The following is a 23,359-nucleotide window of genomic DNA, read 5'->3' on the forward strand; positions in this document are numbered from 1 at the left end:
CACAATGCACAATTACTTACAAAGAATCATCATTGAGATCATTATTCCAGATCGTATCGCAAAATGAAATGGATCAATAGTGGCAATAAGAACTATTGAGACCTATTCACAGTATTGACCTCACCTACTTAATTGCAGGTGTTGCCGCGCCCGGTGACATCATTACCACAGTAGATATATTACAAGCAGTAGTTGGACTTCATACTAAAGGTCGAAACGCGAGCTATACCTACGCAGCTCGTACGTGGGGTGATCGTGGGGTGAAGACCGTTGCGACTGTGCCGCGGTGACGAACGCAGTGTATTGGATTTTTTAATTATGACGACTAGGAAAAAAGTTATTATTTTTATAAAGTTTGATTAATATTTTGTATTCTAAAGGCATAATTTAATAAATATATATATAAATAAATGCTTAAATGATAAAATTGTGTAAATAGGTAAATGACGTAAACGTTAATATAATATTATTAAATAATTATTTATTAACTTCTTCATTTAGGTTGTTTTCTTTGATTATTATGTAATACATAGATTAAAATCTTATGACATGTATGTTTTGTATACCTGTATTTTAAGGTAATAAAGAAGTTACGTAAAGAAGTTGTTTGAATTTAACAACATTATTGTGTTGCTCATACTTTAATGTATTTGAATAAAAAAAGTAAAGAGCCAGCTGATATCAATATACCTATCCAGATTTTTTTATTAAACTACTAGCGAACCCGGTCAATCTCAATTTGTTTTTTGTAGTTTCTTCACTACATGCCAAGTCAGGGTCAATTTTTTATCGTCTATTCTATAGTGTGGGGGTATCGTTATCGGTATTTTTGTACATTACATAAGGGGTTAAAGTGCTAACATAATCTACTGAACCCTACACTGCGCGTGGCCCGACACGCACTTAACCGATTTTTTATTATTTGGTCACCTAGTGTGGTGGTAATAGATAGATGGCATCACCAAAATAAATATATGAAGGTCCTTCAAGATCATTGATTAGTATCAGCCTTATTTAAATCTACCAATCAAAAAACAATACGCATTTTATTGATCACTTCCTATTTTACTACAATTTACAAAGTATTTTATTTGTTTATTTAAAAAAAAGTATATTTACAATCACATAACTAAATGGAAACACAAAGTTGGCAAATGTAATTAAAATGCTGGAGACAGGCAGCCCTATCACATGTTTACGGAGCGCGCGGCTGTAGGTATTTATTTAAAAAATATGGCCGAGTTATTATACTGCTTGTAATATATCTACTGTGTCATTACTCTGTGTTATTGTAAACTATGGGGATAGACGTTTATGAACTTGTGACAAATTATGAGATTGAGAATGTTTTTATTATCTTTGATGAGAATTGAGAACATAATATTGTGATTAGTGATTACTATAACAAAGCACTAAAAGCTCAAATATAATCGAAATATAATAATCGAGATGTTATTTTTCTTTTTAGTTTCGTGCGTATACGTTTGTGTTTTGAAGTATTTATTTATAAATAAGGTGTAATTAACATGATAATATTAAAGTCATACACGAGGAGTACTGTTTACTAAGAAACAAATTAGAAATGAGGGTAGAAAATTCATGTCATTTCATAACTTTTTTATTTTAAATTATGTATTGTATTTTGTAAAATATTATTCAAAATATATTAACTATATCTAATTGTTTTAAGCTTAATAATCAAATTTATTTTTATTGATATAAGACTAAGTTAATTATAATTATTATTAGGTTTGAAATGACTAGCGATTTATACCATAATTTTTAATTTGTTTGTTGGTAAACAGTACTTCTCGAGTATGGCTTTAGTATAAGTACATTCAAATAAAATAATTTTCGGAGTAAAAAACCTTTTCCATTAAAAAAATATGATAAAAATCTGACAACATTGTAAAAAGTTATATACGGTTTTACATTACAATTAATGCATGGCTAAACAATCAATCATCCCGTTTTCCGACCTTTAGGGTTGGATATTTTTCAAAATGGGGCCAAAATTACCCTTCCCAATAAAAAATAATCAAATTCGGACACCTGAGCAAAAAGTTTTGCGTGTTCATATATATAAAAACTTTAACTTCAAGTATAATAAGTAATAATATTTATTTATAAAAAAAAATCCACGTACCTATAGAAAATTCAAACCAAGAGGTCTAATGCAAATATGCACCGCGTGGCTAGATATTCTTTAACAATGGCTGTCTGTGGAATGGAGAAACCGTGTAACTTTATAACGAATGTGTGTAAGGGAAATTATCGTAAATCGGGGACACACGGCGGACTATGAATGAATGAATTTATACTTTATACAACACACGGCTAAGCGTTATTAATATTCTTTGTGCTGGTTCCCACAAATTAGTTACAGATTCTAGCTAAATATACAATTAGGTATATTTATTTGAGAAGACGCGACGAAGAATTGCTTCGTAACGCAAATTCGCCTCGTATCTCATCTTGGAATAAAATTCATGGCGTCGATTCTTTCTCTAAAACGCTAACGCTTCGAAAACGGATGGAAAATACAGATCCAATCTTAAATAACTTGATCACGTGACCTGTCGTTAACGAATTTTATTTCCACACATTTTTTTTAGTTTTCGAAGCGTTTGTGAATGTAGAAAAAGAATCGACATAACACATGGCTACATAATTATGCTCTGCAGGTACCTAGTTATATCATTTGGCAAAGAAACCAAAAAATTCCAATCAAATTAGCTATACCCATATTTGGTCTTCTGTATAACCTGACGCAGGGTAATTTAGTCAACATACGTGGGTACTTGTGTCTTGTAGGTGTGGTATGTAATAGTGTTCTGTAGTAAAAAGATCGTTGTATTCGTAGAGAATTAAAAAAAAATTAAATTCCCTGAAACACCCCGCTATTTATTACGTTTTTCGTAAATAAGCTAAACACTTGATGGCCTCAATCGCTTTGCCAAGATTGCGTTTTTCACGTATAAGCAACCTCGATAAAAGATCTATTTACGCGTATTAAACTTGTTAAACTACCAAAGTCAGCATTTTGAAAACAGAACATGCTTCACGCATTATGACGTCCGTGTATTCGCAAGGTTGTAGTGATGTAACTTTTTAGAATTCACTGATAAACGAGCTATAGATAGCAACTTAATTAACATTTAAATGAACCGCGTTCAACTTGACTCCACGTCTTGGTGTTTTAATTGGAAAATGTTCAAGTTGGTTTTGACATTTTTAGCATATTATATCATAGTTACTGCAGAACCGATTTTATTTATAATACACATTCAGCCACGGTATACTTCGAGTTATCGATTGTCGCTGCAAATGCACATATTTGACCTCTACAAATTCTAAGACAATAATTATCTTCTACCGCATGATAGATATTTATTTATTTTAGGCGTCACATAGACGCACCACTCCAGACAACATTCAAGCAAGAAGTTCTCGTTCCAAAAAAAAAAAAAATATACATATTTAGTTCTAGATCCTATAATACTATTAAAAACTTGTTCAAAATAAGAGATTCGAAGCAGGTCCTGTTAATAAATTCTACGGTCTAGTTTTAAATATTTTATAAAATAGAAGCAAGCGTAAGAACCGGTTGAGGTTTTTGAACCAAGCAAACTTACCTAAAACGAATTTTTAATAATAAATGCGACTCCATACCCGCGTGAGAACGGATTCAAAATTTGCAACAAAATCTTCTTTGTCTGGAATATTTAATCATCATCATTAACAATCCATATTCGGCTTACTGTTGAGCATGAGTCTCCTCTCAGGATGAGAGGGGATAGGCTAATAGTCCACTGTCCACCACGCTGCCCAAATGTGGAATGGCAGACGTCACACACGTAAAGAATTAATTCTCAATGTAGGTTTCCTCACGATGTTTTTCCTTCACCGTTTGACACGTGATATTTAATATCTTAAAATGCACATATTCACAGAAAACGTATATACAAGTACATAGCTCAAAAGTTGGAGGAACATGTCCCGGACTGAATTCGAACCTCCGCCCTCCGTTTCGAAGAAAGGGGTCGTATAAACTGGGCTATCACGGTTGTTATTCAATAATACATAATAAATTAAACCACAGTGCTTGTTGGTCGACCCCACACTAGGTGACATCAAGTAAACTACTCATACATTCATTTGGTAGGATTTACAAAACAATACATAAGGCTACTATTTATCCCAGAAAAAATTATGGTTCCCTTTGAATTTGTAAAATATAGAATTTCCACAAGTCTTTAATAACAAAGACTAGCAAGTTAGTGCCAATCAATCAATTAATTTACAATTATAAACTCTGTAATATAAATTGCAATAAGAACAAAAACATGGCAATATAAAAAAAAATTCGAAACCCGTTTTCGCGATTGATTCGACGCATGCGCGTAATCCACCGGTCTCAATCGTAATCGGTTCAATGGCCGTTTGGCTAACTGACCAATGTCCGGTCAGGGTCCCCCGACTTGGCATTGCTTAAATGTCAAACTAAACTTCATAATTAATCAATACATATTAATAAAATCGAAGTGTCTGTCTGTGAACTCTAAATAACTGTTTATTTTCAAAGTTCTTGTTGCTATTTAGACAATATTAAAACACCATCAAGTTCTTTTAAAATTTTCGTCTTTCTTTTTGTCTGGGATTTATTATTATTATTTGGAAAGGCAGAACTGATTTTAACAGAACTTACACTGGAAGATAGAGATATAGATTATTTTTTTTTATTCTTTACAAGTTAGCCCTTGACTACAATCTCACCTGATGGTAAGTGATGATGCAATCTAAGATGGAAGCGGGCTAACTTGTTAGGAGGAGGATGAAAATCCACACCCCTTTCGGTTTCTACACGGCATCGTACCGGAACGCTAAATCGCTTGGCGGTACGTCTTTGCCGGTAGGGTGGTAACTAGCCACGGCCAAAGTCTCCCACCAGCCAAAAATTATGACGACACTGTCGGTACAGTGGTTAAGACTTGACACCAGTGGACCAACAAGGCAGTCTATTTTCTTACGTGATCAAATTGAATTAACAAGGATTTCAGAGTTATGGCTTCGTTGTTGTTGAGAATCAATACGGGTAGATCTCGTAGATCAACCTTAATAAAAAAATACTAAGTAAATAATTTGTTTTTTTTTTTTATTTTACTACTTAACATGTTTGTGATTCAGGCATTATAACTAATAAGTGATAGTCCAGTGGATATGACCTCTGCCTTCGATTCCGGAGAGCGTATGTTCGAATACGGTCCGGGGCATGTCTCTAACTTTCAGTTATTTGCCTTTTAAAGAAATTAAATATCACGTGTCTAAAACGGTGAAGGAAAAACATCATGAGGAAACCTGCATACCTGAGAATTTTCTTAATTCTCTGTGTGTGAAGTCTGCTAGGTTAACATTTGGTGTAACAAGTAGTACAATGATTGATTAATGGGGACATTCATAGCGTCAGCTAATAAAGGCTGCTAGTCAGCGTCTCAGCGTCTGAATTTGGTTTAGGAATTTAAGAAGTTTTGCAGTAGGTACTTGTATACGTATTTTCTTACGGAACCTATCAGCTTGTCAGGTTGACAATGGTGTTTAACATGTCATGGTAATTGCCTAATGGACGGATACAAAAAATGTTCAATAGATCAATAGATAGACAGCTCAGCATCTATTTAAATACCTTTAAGACGTTGGACAAGTCGACAGGTCCGTCCATTGTGAATTGCTGTCTTCTCTATTATGAGTTAGTATAGGATCCCCATATAAAACGACCTTCACCGAGATGCTTATTAAAAGAAACATATTTTATATTCAAATTAATATGACGACAATTATACATATTTGCTGTAAAAAAAATTATACAGCAATATGTATAACAAATTTCAGTCATTAATTAATAATTAATTTTTTTTTTTTATAATTCCCCGGTTTGACTAATAAACAAATTCCATACCAATCGAAAGTAAGAAGTCCATAGAATATGCAAACTTTAGGTTGCCTATTCTTTTCCAGTTAGAAAACTGGAAACTCTCGGGTTGCAAGATGTAAATAGGTAAATTAATAGTAGCATTTTGCACCGGTCTGATAATTTAATCAAAGGAGATGGTCCATTTCGGGTCCACTCTTGTACCTGAAATGGATTTGATTTTATTAAAAAAATTAAAGTGAATAAATTTAACTTAATAAAACAAAAACCCAAGTTTTTGAGTTACATTAAGATGGCGCCCTTAAAGCAACTATGACATGACAATTGACAGCAAACGTCAAATCGATCGAAAACGTCATCTGTCCGCCATTATTACCCATAATAGTGTTGCATTTCTTGGGAGATAATGAATATTATTTCGAAAGAATTAAAGTAAATTCGTAGATATGTATAATCAAAAATAGTTAAAAAAATATCTTCTTTTATTTCCGCTAGGGTACAATGACTGATCCTGGGCTCCATACAATTTTGGACCATCTCCTTTAAACGAAAATAAAGATTATTTCATTATGAACACGGTAGTATAGGGTTGCCTGCGATAAATCAGTCCGAATTCCGGTTGTCGAATTTCAGAAAGTGAAATATTGCGTTTTTTATTGAGATCTTAGACTAAGTGTCTTTAAGACACTAATGATTGAACGGTTTCATACTATAACTTGTATATTATGAGCAGGATTTCCAATCTTTTTCTCTGTAGTCAATGAACTTTGGAAATCCTTTTACCCTTGTTTGACCTTATCTTAATATTTTTGCTATATCTTGAGAAATATATTGTAGAATGTCAATAAATATACTCAGAGGCACAATTATCCGCCCTCTTTAATATGACGCGAGTATACTAAAGTGTTGGGATAATTGTGCCTCTGAGTATATAATTCCTTATTTGGTACTAGCAGACGCCATTCCTATTCCATTAGGAATACGGGGGTTTAAATTTAGCCTATAGCTTCCCAACAGTGAAATAATTTTCAAATCAGACCAGTAGTTCCACAGATTAGCGCGTTCAAGCAAACAAACAAACTCTTCAGCTTCATAATATTAGTATAGATTGTCGAATTTTTAATTCCATCTTTGTAGACGTCATAAAGTGAGCTTGTTCTATGTCATACAGTTTTAATTTATTACGAGGGTAGGCAACGCTAAGTAATACAAAGGTGTGCCTAACTAATGGATTGTAAGGTAATTAATGTCTGACAGGATGTTATAAGGTATAATTTAGTTTTTAATGCCGCCCATAAGCGACACTTATTAATATAGCAAATGCTTAGAAGGTTTACTTAGAGTCAAAGTTAACAATATTAAAGTATTATATATGGCAAAGGTTACACATATTCGTAATTATTATAAAAACTTTTTTCAAATACCTTTAGTGCAATATTTGAATATCAAGGGATATTTTAAACCTTTAAGAGCTTATTTAACTGTAGGGAAGTACATATTTAGAAGTGCCCATTTAATTACTATTAAATTTAATGTTTTATTATCTTCATGTATAAATGCGGAAGGTCATTCATCACGAAAACTGCTAGACGTACAAAGACACAATTTGGCAGGGAGGTAGTCTGTAGTTAGTAGGTATTCGCTAAGAACGGATTATGCGATAGGGCCGGATTAACGAGGTCTAAGAACGGACGAAGTCGCGAGCGTCCGCTTGTAATAACATAATCAATAAGTCCTAATATTATAAAGAGGATGTAGGCTATATTTTATCCCCTTATTCCTACGCGGATGAAACCGTATGGCGTCTGCTAGTAAGCAACAAATATGTAAATACAATATTTTATGAACATTTTTTTATTAAAAATAAACATATTAGGCCAAAAAAGCAAACTTTGATGTTAAACACTCTTGTGCTAGTTAGCGCCTTTTAACCCGCCCTACTTTGACGGGGTAGCTTCCAAGCAACTGACCTCTATAAAATGCTTTACAAATTTTCACGTGAAAACATTATTATTTCACATTTGGTATTAAATTAAATATAATGTACCAGGTAACTTATCGCATAGTACAGAAATTATAGTAATTTTCAAAGTAAATAATAAATATACCTGACTTAAATTAAGTAAGTCATTTTAATACTTAAATTAAGTAATATTATGTCATTATTTTGAGTCATATATATAATTTTTATATATGACTCAAAATAATGACAATGTGCACTATTTTTGTTACGTTCATTATTTCTTAAAACTTTGTAATTGAGGGAACCACTCTATGAAATCCAATTGACCCAAAAAACGAATTGAACTGTATGGTTTTTCGGATTTAAGCCCTGTCAAGTATAGGCACAGGATTGTCACACCAACAAACAACAATTTTAAACTCCTAGTTACATTTGACAAATACCTCGCAGGAAATCATAATCTTAAGTTAAACAAGCTAGTAAACTAGGAAGAATAACTCCTAGCTTCACTTGCTGATATCTCACAGAAAACTTTTACTGTGTATCCGTGACGTCATAAACAAGTAATTTGTAAAGTTTGACATAATAGATTGACGTTATATAAAAAAAATCATTTTCACTACTCTTGCTCAAAAACATTGTCATATTTATCATCCCACAGCGGGGCTAAACAAGCATTTCAGCCTCTAGGGGCTAAAGTAATTTTCTTTTTTTATTTTTCGTCTGTTACGAGTACTAGCCTAGTACTAGAATACTTTATAACGAAGGAGGTTTTATTCGTAAATAGAATCATCTTATTAGATAAAGCCCTGATTGTTTGATAAAAATTAAAACTTGCAATTAGAATGAAATGCAGCGTTCTTGTCTGTGGAATGCGTTAATTTTTTTATTTATTTTTTATTGAGTTGCGAATAGAGCGAGATTTGAAGACATGGGACATCCTGTACGGTGTAATACCTTTGCCTTATTCTCATGTGAAAGAAAAATAAAATTAAAAAGCGAGAATTTAAAAAACAATTGGCGTGAATAATACACACTTGATCTTTTTAAGAAATTTATTGTAAATTTGTAACCGTAACTTACATATTGTTCAACGTTAATTGTTATTGTTGTCTTAATCTAGTGAGAATGGTGATCCTAATTTGGAGATGGATGAAATTTTCAATCTGTTACCATCAAAGTCGAGACACATTTAATTAAATACCTACCTAGGTAAAGTGGAGAAAACAACAACGAATGGATTCACTTACGAAAGGAGTTTTTAAAACTATTTAACCACGTTTACCTCACATAGTCATTATACATCTTCACAGGAGTCGGAAATTGTGTTGCCGGGGAAAAGCATCTCCCTTAATATCCAAAATTGTAGACTTTGTATATTTAATTTTCAATTAATATAAATTATTGAATATTACGCAAAGCAGAGCGGGGCTAAACCCATTATAAACTCGGTTTCTATTTAGGCGGCCCTCGCCTTGGTCTCGGGTCCTAAAAATACCTCGTATATAATGGGTCTTTTTAGCCCCTTGTATAACAATCTACTATTATTATTTTATTTATTTTGATTAGGTTTATATACCTATGGCAGTATATGCCAAACTGTCAAACGAACTTCAATATTTATTGTCATTACCAATGTAACTATACAATTTGCAAATAAATAAATTAATATTGAAATAGAAACTACACCAGCAAATAGCAAGACGGAATAACGAAAAAAAATATGTAGACGGAGAACAATTTCTACCTGCGTGTAAGAAATGAAAAGCAATTACAAATATCCAATGTCAAGATCATTTGTGAATCGGGTGAAAAAAAGAGATAATCACGGTTGATCGGCTAAGAATAATGAACAAGAACCATTCGATTGCATCACGAACGTACTAGTATTGTCATAGAAAGCTACACATATTGTCGTGTGAACGAACCACAATGCTTTCTTTCGCTGCTTTGTGACATACACCTTGCTGCAGTGCATTACTGGATAAAAGGTAAAAAAATATGGTTTTAACTATCAGATATTATAGGACTTGTAAGGTCCCTTGTCCTTACCGTAATAGCAGTAAGTCACCGTCTCACCACTACACTATAATGGCCAGCTGCACACGTCCGCCTCCTCTCGATGCCAGCCATAGACTGGCCGCTCTCGCCCACTACCGGTGTATATATACACGAACACTACCCCACTACCGGTGTATATATACACGAACACTACATCCCTTCCTATTTAACAAATTTAATTATTGTTATATTTCCTTTACTCCTACCATACTCTCCACCTATTGATTTCCAACCACATGTGGTCCAGGATTAAAGTTGTCGAAAGTATCTTCCACTTTCTTCCAATACTCTCCCTCTTTTTTTCCTTTCCGAAATTTTTAACTCGATTTCCATATAATGAAATTCCGAAGCTTTTAACCTATTCCCAATCTAATGGAATTCCAAAGCCAATTCCAATCTAATGGAATTCCGAAGTTTTATTTTCAACTTAATGAAATTCCGAAACCTTTAACCTAATTCCAATCTAATGGAATTCCGAAGCCAATTCCAATTTAATGGAATTCTAAAGCTAATTCCAATGTAATGGAATTCCGAAGTTTTATTAACCCAATTTCAATTTAATGGAATTCCGAAACTAATTCCAATCTAATGTAATTCCAAAGTTGTATTAACCCAATTTCAATTAAAATTAAATTCCGAAGCCTTTAACCTAATACCAATCTAATGGAATTCCGAAGTTTTATTAACCCAATTTCAATTTAATGGAATTCCGAAGCTAATTCCAATCTAATGGGATTCCGAAGTTTTATTAACCCAATTTCAATTTAATGGAATTTCGAAGCTAATTTCAATCTAATATAATTCCAAAGTTGTATTAACCCAATTTCAATTAAATTAAATTCCGAAGAAATTTCAATTCAATGGAGTTCCGAAGGTTTTAATCCAATTCCAATTTAATGGAATTCCGTAGCTTTTAACCCAATTTCAATTTAATGAAATTCCGAAGTTCCAAATACATTTTTCTTCTTCCGATTCCTTCTTCTTTTGGCCCGACTTGACTTTTGGACTGAACTGGCAAATCAGTTAACTGTGTGATCATTGGGCAGAGAACTGGAGTTCATCACGCCCATTGTAATCCAGTGCCACAGCATGTACCAGAGCCACTGCGAACAACACGGTCCTCCGCGCTCTGCATAAACTTCTGCAGCATTGCCTTCATGAGCACTCGCCTGCATGAGCATGCGTCTGCACGAGCACGCACCATCACACATGTTTATCTGCAACTTAATAAAATTAATTACGCCATCACCGCCTTAAATAGTCTGTTGAGCATTATGAGACATCGCTAAGATAGCGATTTTCGCATAACGGAACGTAACTATCAACCAGGCATAAGTTACAATTTCAGTATGTTTACTAACATCACAAAATAAGAACATCCTTTTGTTTGGTTTTAGAGATGTCCGTACCACATAGTTCCAGTTAAGGCAAAAGCTGTGTAAAAACTTTTTTAAACCAGATGACAGTTTTATACTTTAAGAGTTCCTTATTCAAATTCAATATACTTTTGTTGCAAACGTGTGTGGTAGACTGTTGAAAGTTACTTTATTTGTATTGCTGACGTTTCCAAGTTCACCGAGAGTTCACACAGCTTATTATGCTAAAATAAATTGTACACTGGTATAATCTGTATTTGTGCAATCGCTATTTTATAGCTTTATTAGTAAGTCACTCTCAAACATTGTAAGAACCTTTTGTTTTTACTAATTTCCGTATTACAGATGACACTCGTAAGAAAGTCTGTAAGCATCGTAGGATCGACCACTAATTGAACCCCCTGCTCCACAAGTGACACTAATGCAGTCAGATTTATCAATACACTGGACGGCACTTCTAATACTATTACTTTGGAAGCAATGATGACAGAGAACTCAACAGTTCCTCTCTCTCTTTCTTTTTTTTTTTTTTTTACATAGCGGTCTTACATTTTGACTATCTTTTTTTTTTTTTAAACATATAAAGAACATATAAGACAACATATAAAGAAAATCTGATGATATTTCGAACATTCGTTTGGTTGGACCTGTCACAAATGTCAGTTTTCATTAATCAAGTATTATTAAGTACCCGTCAAAAGCTGTCACAATAATTGACAGATAATTCTAACTTTGCCGCAATGCTCTTACTTTGTTATAATATTTAATTGTAACAAATAGTTTTGTAAAATTGAAACTTACACTGACCCGCTCATTCGTTGTTAGTCTCAATGTTGTTTGACTTCAAACCAATGGCTATTGTTTCTCATTCTAATATATATATATATATATATATATAGGACTGTTCTCTCTGCCATTTACAGTCTACTGCTAACACCTGCTAAACTCAATCATGCACCTATACATAGTTAAATTGCGTCAAAACTTAAACTTAACTGCGCTAGGTCTTGATGAAAGTATTTCCACCAACCTACATTGCAAAATGACTAATCAATAATTATAGCTTGTTGTAATCCGACCAAATGATGATCCTGTGCAATTTCACTTCACAACGCATTGAGAGCACCATCATAAAAACTCTTTGAAAATAAGAAAACTAAATTTCATCAAGTTGTACAAACTTGCAGGTTAAACAATGGCATCTGCTTGATCAATTAAGAATTCTATCAAATACACCATAACACACACATAAGGGTGAAACGACAACAAATTTCAATTCAACGTTCAACAACAAATCTTTAATCGAATGATACTAAATAACTCAAATGTAAAACAACTACAACTTTTAGCGACTCCCTCAATGTCGCTCACATAACACGCCGCCTGACTTCGGATGTTCCTTGGCTATTTATAACTTCAAACTAACACAGTGATTTAGTATTAATACCCTAATACAAAGACAAATAATTATTATTTGAGTGTCACCTGCACGATGACAGAACAATTCTGCACCACCTCACCATCGAACAGCAACTCTTAGTGACATCTCCATGTCCACATTCGTTCAGAATGGTCTCTTACTATGAGATCCTTTACACCATTTTGCGTTCACAACACTTAACCACCTTAACCACAAGTTGAACGTCCCCTTCTATCACAGCATAGCCCATGTCATGCTCAGGACCAACACCCACGACGCAGTGGAGTGACCCCTTTGACCACGACACAACTACAACAACCTCACAACACTCCCCATACCAACATTTTATTAAATCACTAGCTTTGCTCAACCTAAATCCCAATTAAATCTCTCGATTATTCTTATCTTTCACTAGTAAAACTTACACAACCTTTTGTCATCAAATCTCCTTCTTATCTCAAAGATCGATGTACGAGTGGGTTATATACATTATTTATTTATTTTATTTATTTATAATATTATTATTATTTGAAATATTTAATTTAATATTTTCCACACCATCGTCACACTTACATACATACTTACATACCAACACTACATATCCATTTACACGCCGCACCTACAATATTTTGTTATCATACTTCACACGATAGATTCAATTCACGCACAAACCCGTGCGCAAATTGCAGTATGCCAATGTTTATCGACGCGGGCGACTTATGCGCTTGACACAGAACAGACGAAGACGAAAGCATTGTTATTGTCATGTTGGTTGTAATTAAATAGTTATTAGACTTGCCACCGCGTTTTATTTCATATTACGCCAACTCCTGCACTATTCGCATATAATTAAACTCCTTATAAGTTTAGCTTAGTCTTGCCAATATTATATATGTGAAGGTCTCAGTGGCATGGGTATGCCGTACTTTAATGACTATATGAAGTGCACGCTACTGGGAAGTTTGGCTATCCATTGGATATTTTTGATGTATTTAACATCACACAATGTACTTGGGTAATACTTCCCAAGAGTATTTATTATTTATTATGCTTACGTTTGATAAACATTAAAATTATGTAAAACATCGTAAAAGTTACATTTGACCATTTAACGTTTATAATTTCTATCCCTTTTCAAATTATACAAACCATCAACCATGGTTTTAGTTTTAGATCACGTTGTAATGTATTAGCTGAAATGTTATGAGGGTAAACATAAAACATTAATAAATCAGTCCGAGATTGACCCCGTTAAATGGCACAACCGACTCCTTATTTTATTAATTTTACTACTTTTCAGTATCTATAGCGATTTACCTAATCACTAATTTGTTCACTGAATTAATTACTTTCACTTAATTGTGTACTGTAGCACCGTATACCTATCGCTGTAATACTGGACTCTTAACACCACCATTAAATAACGTTGAAACTCACGAATACCGCCTTCCTCATTATAAAACGTTGAGACAAGGCTATCGCTTATTCAAACGCTAATTCACACTAGAACTACTATGGCCATACCCGATGTTTATCATAAAATTTGTACAATGTAATACCTGCAACGAATATCGATACCCATTAAACTTTAATTTTGAGGGTAATACTTGATGTGACGATAAATAAATTTAAATTCCTGTATACGTCATTTAGTAAATACGTAATGTATGTAAGACCGTCACTCCAACTGGCAAACAACACAACAACTTTTGTCTTACCGTACTGGCCGTACCAGCTCAGGTATAGTGAACTTGACAGTCTAGCAGGCAAATCGGCAAGGCGTACTCCACAAAACGGAATATGTCTATTCCAGCTATCGCTGCGGGATACTGTCCCGGCTTACGGATCGCTCGACTCAACGAAGGTAACTAATTTAGCTATTTGGCTTATCACTTGCCCACTTAACGAAATTGCCACGCTACGACGTGTCTATCACTTGTACACTCATAAAATGCCATGTCATTTGATTATCTATCATCACACAATGTCTTGATAAACAACATTAAATTTATTCAACAGTATTAAAAGAATAATTATTACTTCGACCTTCTGTCCTTTTCAAAAATAAAACTGACTAACCGCATTGCTGTATTCATTTTACTTTTTTTACTTATTCTCTTTCTTTTTTTTTCTTTTTAGTCGCTGTAACCTAGACCATAGTCTACACAGCGACTTAGTTTAAGCTCAATCGCTGCAAACCAGACCGGCAGGCAAGAACCGGGTCCGTAGTCTGGGCAAGCGATTTTGCCAATTACCAAGTAACAGAACACAACAATTTACGGATAATAATTATAACTACTTACAGTTTTTTTTTTTTTTTTTTTCACCTCGTCGCCATTTGTAAGGTCCCTTGTCCTTACCGTAATAGCAGTAAGTCACCGTCTCACCACTACACTATAATGGCCAGCTGCACACGTCCGCCTCCTCTCGATGCCAGCCATAGACTGGCCGCTCTCGCCCACTACCGGTGTATATATACACGAACACTACCCCACTACCGGTGTATATATACACGAACACTACAGGACTCAAAGGTGATTACAAATATAAGAAAACTAATGTCGAACAAAGGTCACAACACTTGTCAGAACAACTTAATTAACAAATCAAACTGTTACCGAAATAAGACCCTAGAATGGCAGAGAATAACCTTGAGTGGAGTCACGTACTTGTGAACGATGTGTGTAGGGTTAAAGGTACCTTTGATAGTCGACTAACACTCCCCTTTTCCACTCAAGTCACTCTCCCCGCCTATCCCAAGTAACCCATAAATAATTACACTTCGAGAGATATGGACGGCTCGAACGCCTCGAGCACACTGAAGCCAACACGAGATCGAGCGACGTCATATCTGTCATAGTCCAAGAGCTGGTAAGAATTGTTGGGTAGGTATTTGAGGCAAGCTGAAAACTTGTCCTGTACCTCTCCTATTATATCCCAATACGAAACTGCAGACCTGGCTGGTGAGTAGCGGGGCTAAATCAAACCCCAAATTTTTAAATTTTTTTTTTTTTTATCCAAAAATATACTTGAGGCAATTTGCAATTTTTATATGTTGTAGTTTAATATTTATAGAATATAAAAAAAAATAAGCCAGACGATTCAGTCGGGGTTTTAACATTGCCAGGCGCGTTCAAAAATATTTTGCAAAAAAATATAAAAAATGTATTTGAGGCAACTTGAAATTTTAATAGAGTATTATTTATAACTAAAAAATAAGACTCTCAAAAAGACAGATCATTTCGGTGGGACTTTTTACCTGCCAGGTGATCTTATAAAGTAATTATTACAAAAATATAAAATTACAAAATCAGATTTATTGAAATAGAAAAATTATATACTAATAATACAGCTGCAGAATTATTATGAGTATACAAATATCAATGTAATTAATTCCCTGTCATATCAGAAAGAAATTGTCATTCTTCTTCTGTAGATGCTCCTTCATCAGAGCTATCAGAATCAACTTCAGATTCATCTGTGTCTAATTCGGATACCCCTGCATTATCTGCGAAAAGTAATATATATGGATTGATTAAATAAATCATAGTAATTAAAATACAGCAGTTAAAAAAAAAAAAACTATGTATACGCACCTGTAGTATCATTTCCAATATTATTTTGTTTATTGTTTTCATGAACAATAGCGTCGAATACTGATTGCGGCATACAATCTCCGTCGAACCAGTGGAAATGTAGCGTATCCTCATGAAGTGTCCATCCGTTTCTATTCGGTGTCAAACTGCTGGGGAATCGCAAATATGCATTTCTCCAAATACTCGTTATATATTGCGTTCTTAAAAGATGTTGTTGTAATTCAGCTTTGCACGGAGGTAAAGTAGAGGGATCACAATTTTTTAAAGTTTTCTCTACAAACGCAATCACTTTATCATCGTCTTTTTTGCAAATGACACAAACTAATTTTCCACTAGACATTTTAAAATAATTTAACTTATAAATCGTGTAGCACAAATATTAGAATACGGCTGAGAATAACAACTCCGAAATTCCAACTAAAAATCACATGGTAGTATGGCTGTAGTAAGTCACGTGACCTCGCCAGAGCCAATAGTAACGCAGCTAGCAAGAACGCAGACAGCTGCCGATAAACGCTCTATCTCACTCTACAGTTTGTCTATAGCGCTTCGCACTCGCACCCATACAAAATTTGTTAGATCACCTGGCAGGTGAAAAAGTCCCACCGAAATGATCTGTCTTTTTGAGAGTCTTATTTTTTAGTTATAAATAATACTCTATTAAAATGTCAAGTTGCCTCAAATACATTTTTTATATTTTTTTTGCAAAATATTTTTGAACGCGCCTGGCAATGTTAAAGCCCCGACTGAATCGTCTGGCTTATTTTTTTTTATATTCTATAAATATTAAACTACAACATATAAAAATTGCAAATTGCCTCAAGTATATTTTTGGATAAAAAAAAAAAATATTTTTAAAAATTTGGGGGTTGATTTAGCCCCGCTACTCACCAGCCAGGTCTGCAGTTTCGTATTGGGATATAATAGGAGAGGTACAGGACAAGTTTTCAGCTTGCCTCAAATACCTACCCAAAAATTCTTGCCAGCTCTCCTACTATCACGGACTACTATTTCCAACACTAAACGGCGATAACACACATGAAAGGTTCGAAAATTTTCCTCATTATTCTTGACTTGACTTCATAATTATCAACCCATATTCGGTTCACTGCTGAGCTTGAGTCGACTCTCAAAATGCGAGAGGTTAGGCCAATAGTCCACCACGCTGACCAAATGCCGATTAGCAGACTCCACACACGCAGAGAATTAAGAAAATTCTCTGGTAAGCAGGTTTCCTCACGATGATTTTTCTTTACCGTTTGTGACACGTGATATTTAATTTCTTAAAAAGCACTTCTGAAAAGTTGGAGGTGCATGCCGAATCGGAGGCAGAGCTAATGCTTGACTTATCATCTCTTAATTAATTAAAAAGTCAATATTAAAATATTTTTTTTGAGTAAATGGAAGCTTTTTGAAGTTATCGTATCTTCGAATCTCCTTCAGGCGATGCTTCTGCGCTCGCTCAAACCCCCCGGTATCGCGGTAGCTATCTCAAAGAACTCAACAATCTACTAATGAAATAAATTTAAATTTAAAATTTTAGAGTTTAAATTTAAAAGTACTTAATTTAAACTGTCGATTTACTTAAATTCTAATTAGAAATTAAATAACGTTGTGATTATTGTGGTCAATTGAACTTGTTTGTAAAAATATTGCATAAAATGTGACCATGCATGCATAATAAATGCTCGCATCAATTGAATATAAATTGCGCTTCACTTTCTAGATTTATCATCTAAGTAATTGTACGTGAACATGTTATTTCTATTGAAAAAGTAGAGAATTACACTCAGACCACTCATCTTTATGCAGATAGCCAGTGGACACCTCTGTCTATCTTGCATAGCTACAGGTAGGTCACGTAGAAAGTCACGTTATTTGTGAGTGTCATAGGACAATATTTTATCCCCGTATTCTCACGGGATCGGGAACTACGCAGGTGAAACCGCGGGCTAGTCTTAATCTATATAAATCACATTGTTTGTCCTTGATGGACACTTATACTACTTAACAAATTTTAGTAAAAATACACCTGTGCGGTTTGATCCTACTTGAAAGATAGGATAGCATAGGAACAAGGTAGGGGTAGGGCAGATGTAGGGTAGATTTTAGGATAGGGCAGAAGTGCACAAAGTCAAAGCGAAGCTTGACCGGGTCCGCTATTACTCTATAAAGTGTTTTACAGAAACTTAAGTACGTAATATCACAGTTTTAAGTAGGTAGAGCAAGATACCCAGACAGCCAGTGCCAGATTACGTAATATCGAGTTGCATCTCACCCCCGAACGCTGGGCGCCAGCCCCGCAGACGCCGGGTAATCTAGGACACGGGGCTAAAATGTTACTTTACTGGCAAAATACCAGAACGATTGATAACACAACTCGGATGATAAACTTAACAAATACAAGGCTGCTATAAATCATCTCCATTAAAATGATAAATATGAATTACTTACTCTTTTAATCGTATATTGTTTTTCTTACGTTCTATTGAATTAAATGTCTACTGTCTATCTAAAAATAAATATAGGTTTTTATAATTACCAAGGAGTAGTTGTGGCAAATTGTTATTGATCGATGAGTTCTGTAATATTTGTGTATGCAAGAGAAGTAATTACGAGAAAGTATGTATTTTATTACTATTTCAAATCAAGCTTCGCTTTAACTTATGTCTGATTCTTAAATCCGTTCAGCCGTGCTCGAGTTTAAGCGAGACCAACGAACATTATAGCGATTCATTTATATGTATATTGTATATACTAACGGACGCCCGCGACTTCGTCCGCGTGAAACTCGATGTAAGCTTTTAACTACCCCTGTATAAAGATAGATTTATGTATCTATCTATATACCCTGTATCTATCTATATACCCTGTATATAGATAGATACAGAAAAAAAACAAAAAGTGCATTGCATTAAAAAGGTTTAGCTTGCGTGGTCAACAAAGTGCTACATTCCACAAAAACCTGTTTAAAAGATCATTTAGAAAGAACGTTGCAGATTATTATTTTTAAAACTGTAGTCAGTATAAAATATAATAATGCTCATTTGCTAAATTGTTATGTTTATTATTTAACTAAGTATGTATTTAATATAATGAGCGAAAATAAGTTATTAATTATTTATTATTAATAAAGCAAAATTATATAATATTTAAGAAAATTCCTTCTATAATTGTTTCTTAATTAATTTAAATTGAGAAATAGGATTAGGTATTTTACTAAATTGAAAAATAAAATTTTTCATCTTAAACAAATTAAATTTTTAAGGAGATTAAGTCACTTTTGCTCATTACTTTTAGAAGGATTTAAGAAGACAATACATTTCCCTTATTTTTTATGCTCTGAATAGGTTATCTTGGCCACTAACTTAAACATTAGAAACCCACAGAGTATTTAGTTAGATCATATCCGGAAGCAGGTTGTAGTTAAACTTGAAAGGGGAATGTCCACCAGCCCATACAACTTTGGCCCAAGAAACCCAGTTACGCCCCCCCATAAAAGTATATGGAGATGATAATATGATGTATAAATAAGGATTTGGTTAAATAATTTTTTTAATAAAAGTTTGCTAGACATAAAAAAAAAATATTTTATTTTATCACTCTCACTGCTCAAAAAGTACACCAGAGATGAAGTAACATTAAAGCTGTACATGAATAGATTTATTGTTTTATGTAACCAACAAGCTTAACAAATAAATCAATAAATGAAACAACCAACCAACCAGGCAGTGGCGTGCATATGGTTGTCGATCAGGGTATGCACTAGTAATAAAATTAAGCAAAGTGGAAAAATCTGTATTTACTAATGAAGACAACTCTTAGGATATGCAGTACTTTAGTGCACACCACTACTTGGAGGCCATTGGATCAGCTTCTACTAGAAGAAATTATTGTAATGATGTTAACAATTGTAAATTATAATATTGTATTACTTTTCTAAAAAAGAGTGACTGTTGAGTTTCTTGCTGACTCTCCTCAGCAGAACTTGTCTTCCTATCTGGTGATGAGGTCTGTCTGTCTGTCTGGAGATGGACAAATAGTCAACCTTATTATTTCAAAAGTGCTTGTTTGCAAAACCAAGGCTTAGTTTACAAGCACTGTAAATAAATGAATTTACAAATGTATTACAGCGAGGAAAACAACATTGATTTGGAGTGTTTGTCGCTATTACATAATTATTTTCTGTTCTTCAGTTGAGCAAGATGCTGCTTTATCAGTCGTTTTCCAGCAATTTTGACAAACTTGGGATGACTCTGGATAACTGAAATAGTAATAAAATATGAAAATCCAGCAAATAATTTAATCAGAGTTTTAAAATTGGTTTACTTAGTGGATTTAATAATGTTATGTTATTCCACAATTTATTCGTCGTCATCATCAACCCATATTCGGCTCACTACTGAGCTCGAGTCTCCTCTCAGAATGATAGGGGTTAGACCAATAGTCCACCACACTGGCCCAATGCGGATTGCTAGACTTCACACACGCAGAGAATTAAGATAATTCTCTAGTATGCACAATTTATTACTGTTTTAAAATTGGTTTAGGGTGTGAAAATGTAGCAAACTGACATACAAACTCACAGTTCACATTTAATATTAATCAGGAAAGTAGGATAAATATACTATAATACTTCTATGCACTAAATATTGCTTGAACAAACCATCAACAATGCAAGAAAACCTATGTGCTGTCCTACATCTGACTAGATGTTATGCCTTCTACGCCAGTAATTACACAGTAAATGTACTTTTTAATACAGCAATATTGGTTAGTCATAAAAATACACTGAGCGACACTTCAACACTTATATGGGAAACTACACTCTGTTGTGACTTGACACAATAACATGACAAAAATTATTAAAGTTATACATATTATTTCTTATGAATAATAATCGTTTTTCACATTAAAAATGGATCAAACATTATTTGTGCTGCCTGCACCTGCTGTGTACTTGTTTACGAGCATGTTTCAAACATAATGTATTCGTATTTTCGTGACATTTTATTGACAATTGATGCCAACTATAATAATTTTAATATTGATATTAACATTGATTAATGCAGCGTAAATGTCCTCTTGTATTTACATTTGAGAGCTGAAATAAACTTGTATTTTTTCCGGTTCAGGGTCAACATTATTCGAATTTCGAATTTAACTTCGTGCAAGTTTTATTTATATTATAGCTGTGGTTTGAAAAATTATAATTCGGTTCAAAAAATACTGAAGGTAAACAGAAAACAGACAAAATCAGTAAATTAATTCAATGACATTAACTAATTATTAAAATGAGAATGACATTGACAATTATTGACATCAACAGATTATCTGTCCAAAAGTCAAATCGATGTTGCCATACGAAACACGAAAAATCGAATAACTTCGTATCGATTTCTAATTGAATAATTTTATTACTAGAATAACACGTCATTGTTTTCAACATCTTTTACACGACGCAATGGTTTTTATTGGTTTTCAATAATAAATAAAATGATTCAAGAAGAAGGTTTATACAAGTAGTTTGTCATGATATTGCGTTTTCACTCGGACAAAATTGCGGACGCCTGCAATTTTATGTCAATGTATTATGTAAACATAATATATTATCTACAATATGTATACTATTTATACATACATAGAAATATATAGAATTTGATTTAGTTAGATCGGATGAAAGGAAAAAGTTATCGGAAGAAAGGGATTGAATATCAACTATTAAGACCACTTTGACCACTTATTTATATCAGCTTAGTATAGCTGTAGCTTGCGCGTTGGCCGATCGTGTAGCTAGCTTATATAGAGTATGGAAAAATTGTATAAAAAAACCGCATTGCACGCGCCGAAGTTACGGGCTTGCGCTACTACTCATATTATATATTATACTAGCTGACGCCGCGCGGTTTACCCGCGTGGTTCCCGTTCCCGTAGGAATGCGGAGATAATATATAGCTTATAGCCTTCCTCGATAAATGGGTTATCTAACACTGAAAGAATTTTTCAAATCGGACCAGTAGTGCCTGAGATTAGCGCGTTCAATCAAAAACAAACAAACAAACTCTCCAGCTTTATAATATTAGTATAGATAGTATTTAAATGGCGCAGTTGGTAATGTTTCTACGCAGTGATCCTAGGTTCCTAATGTTATGCTCGATTATTATTATTATCCATTTAAATATCGATTAAACTAAAAAAATCAGTTGAGTTCTTAGTGGTTGGTTATTGCGAAAAATATAATAGGTACTTTGATATCAAGAAACGTTTTATAATGTCGACTATGCAATGGTTTTTAAAGAGTGAGGCAGATATTATAATCAAAAACATCTAATACAACATCTATCATCATATAAACATCTATTACAACTATTACAACTTTAGCTTTTCCAGGTGATTTTGTTGTAGAAAAAGATCGATTATTATTATTCGGTTAAAATATTGATTAAACCAAATAAATCACTTAGCTGGCAACACTGTTCATGTTCGTGTCTTCAAAAATGTCATACAACAACTACAATATTGTCAAATATCGTTGTGAAACTTATTTTTTGGGGAAAGTTATAGCAAACCGCTATGGATAAAGTAATTTATTCATTATTAAACAAAAATTATCAAGTATTTTTTAGTTTTATGTAAAGTGGGGGGCGGGGACGAAAGGTCTGGGCCGGGAATGGACATTCCCCTTTTCATATGGGTCATCATCATCATTAGCAACCCATTTTCGGCTCACTTTTGAGCACGAGTCTCCTCTCAGAATGAGGGGTTAAGTCAATAGTCCACTTTGCTGACCTAATGCGAGACCTGCGCACCTAGAAAATCAAGAAGGTATGCACGTGATATTTAATAACTAAAAAATTGCATTCCCCGGACAGATTTAGAACCTAGGACCTCTGAATCGAAAGCAGAGGTCATATCTACTGGGCTATCACGGCTCTCTATTCATTTGAGTATATTCTAATTAATCTTTAGTTGATCAGTAGGTATTTTATCAGTCAACTACCTAGTACAAAGTGC

At 33.8% G+C, this 23,359-nt stretch overlaps 2 protein-coding genes across 2 annotated transcripts in view; both read right to left on the reverse strand.

Annotated features, from left to right (window-relative positions):
• Window positions 1-23,359, reverse strand: part of LOC112045305 (microtubule-actin cross-linking factor 1) — a 301,412-nt gene that overhangs the window by 252,633 nt on the left and 25,420 nt on the right. The gene's annotated exons all lie outside the window — the stretch shown is intronic.
• On the reverse strand, window positions 16,047-16,768 carry LOC112045309 (uncharacterized). Its single transcript, XM_024081440.2, has 2 exons — window positions 16,346-16,768; window positions 16,047-16,257 (listed from the first exon to the last, which is right to left on the reverse strand). Exons 1-2 carry the CDS (start codon window positions 16,683-16,685, stop codon window positions 16,169-16,171), a joined length of 429 nt encoding a protein of 142 aa, XP_023937208.1. The 5' UTR covers window positions 16,686-16,768; the 3' UTR covers window positions 16,047-16,168.

Source organism: Bicyclus anynana, chromosome 2 (assembly GCF_947172395.1).
Source record: "Bicyclus anynana chromosome 2, ilBicAnyn1.1, whole genome shotgun sequence".
NCBI lineage: Eukaryota > Metazoa > Arthropoda > Insecta > Lepidoptera > Nymphalidae > Bicyclus > Bicyclus anynana.

Coding starts and splice junctions, on each gene's coding strand:
- LOC112045309 (XM_024081440.2), bottom strand. CDS start 16,685: ATGTCTAGTGGAAAATTAGTTTGTGTCATTTGCAAAAAAGACGATGAT. Junction 16,258..16,345: donor TATTGGAAATGATACTACAG/GTGCGTATACAT, acceptor TACTTTTCGCAG/ATAATGCAGGGGTATCCGAA.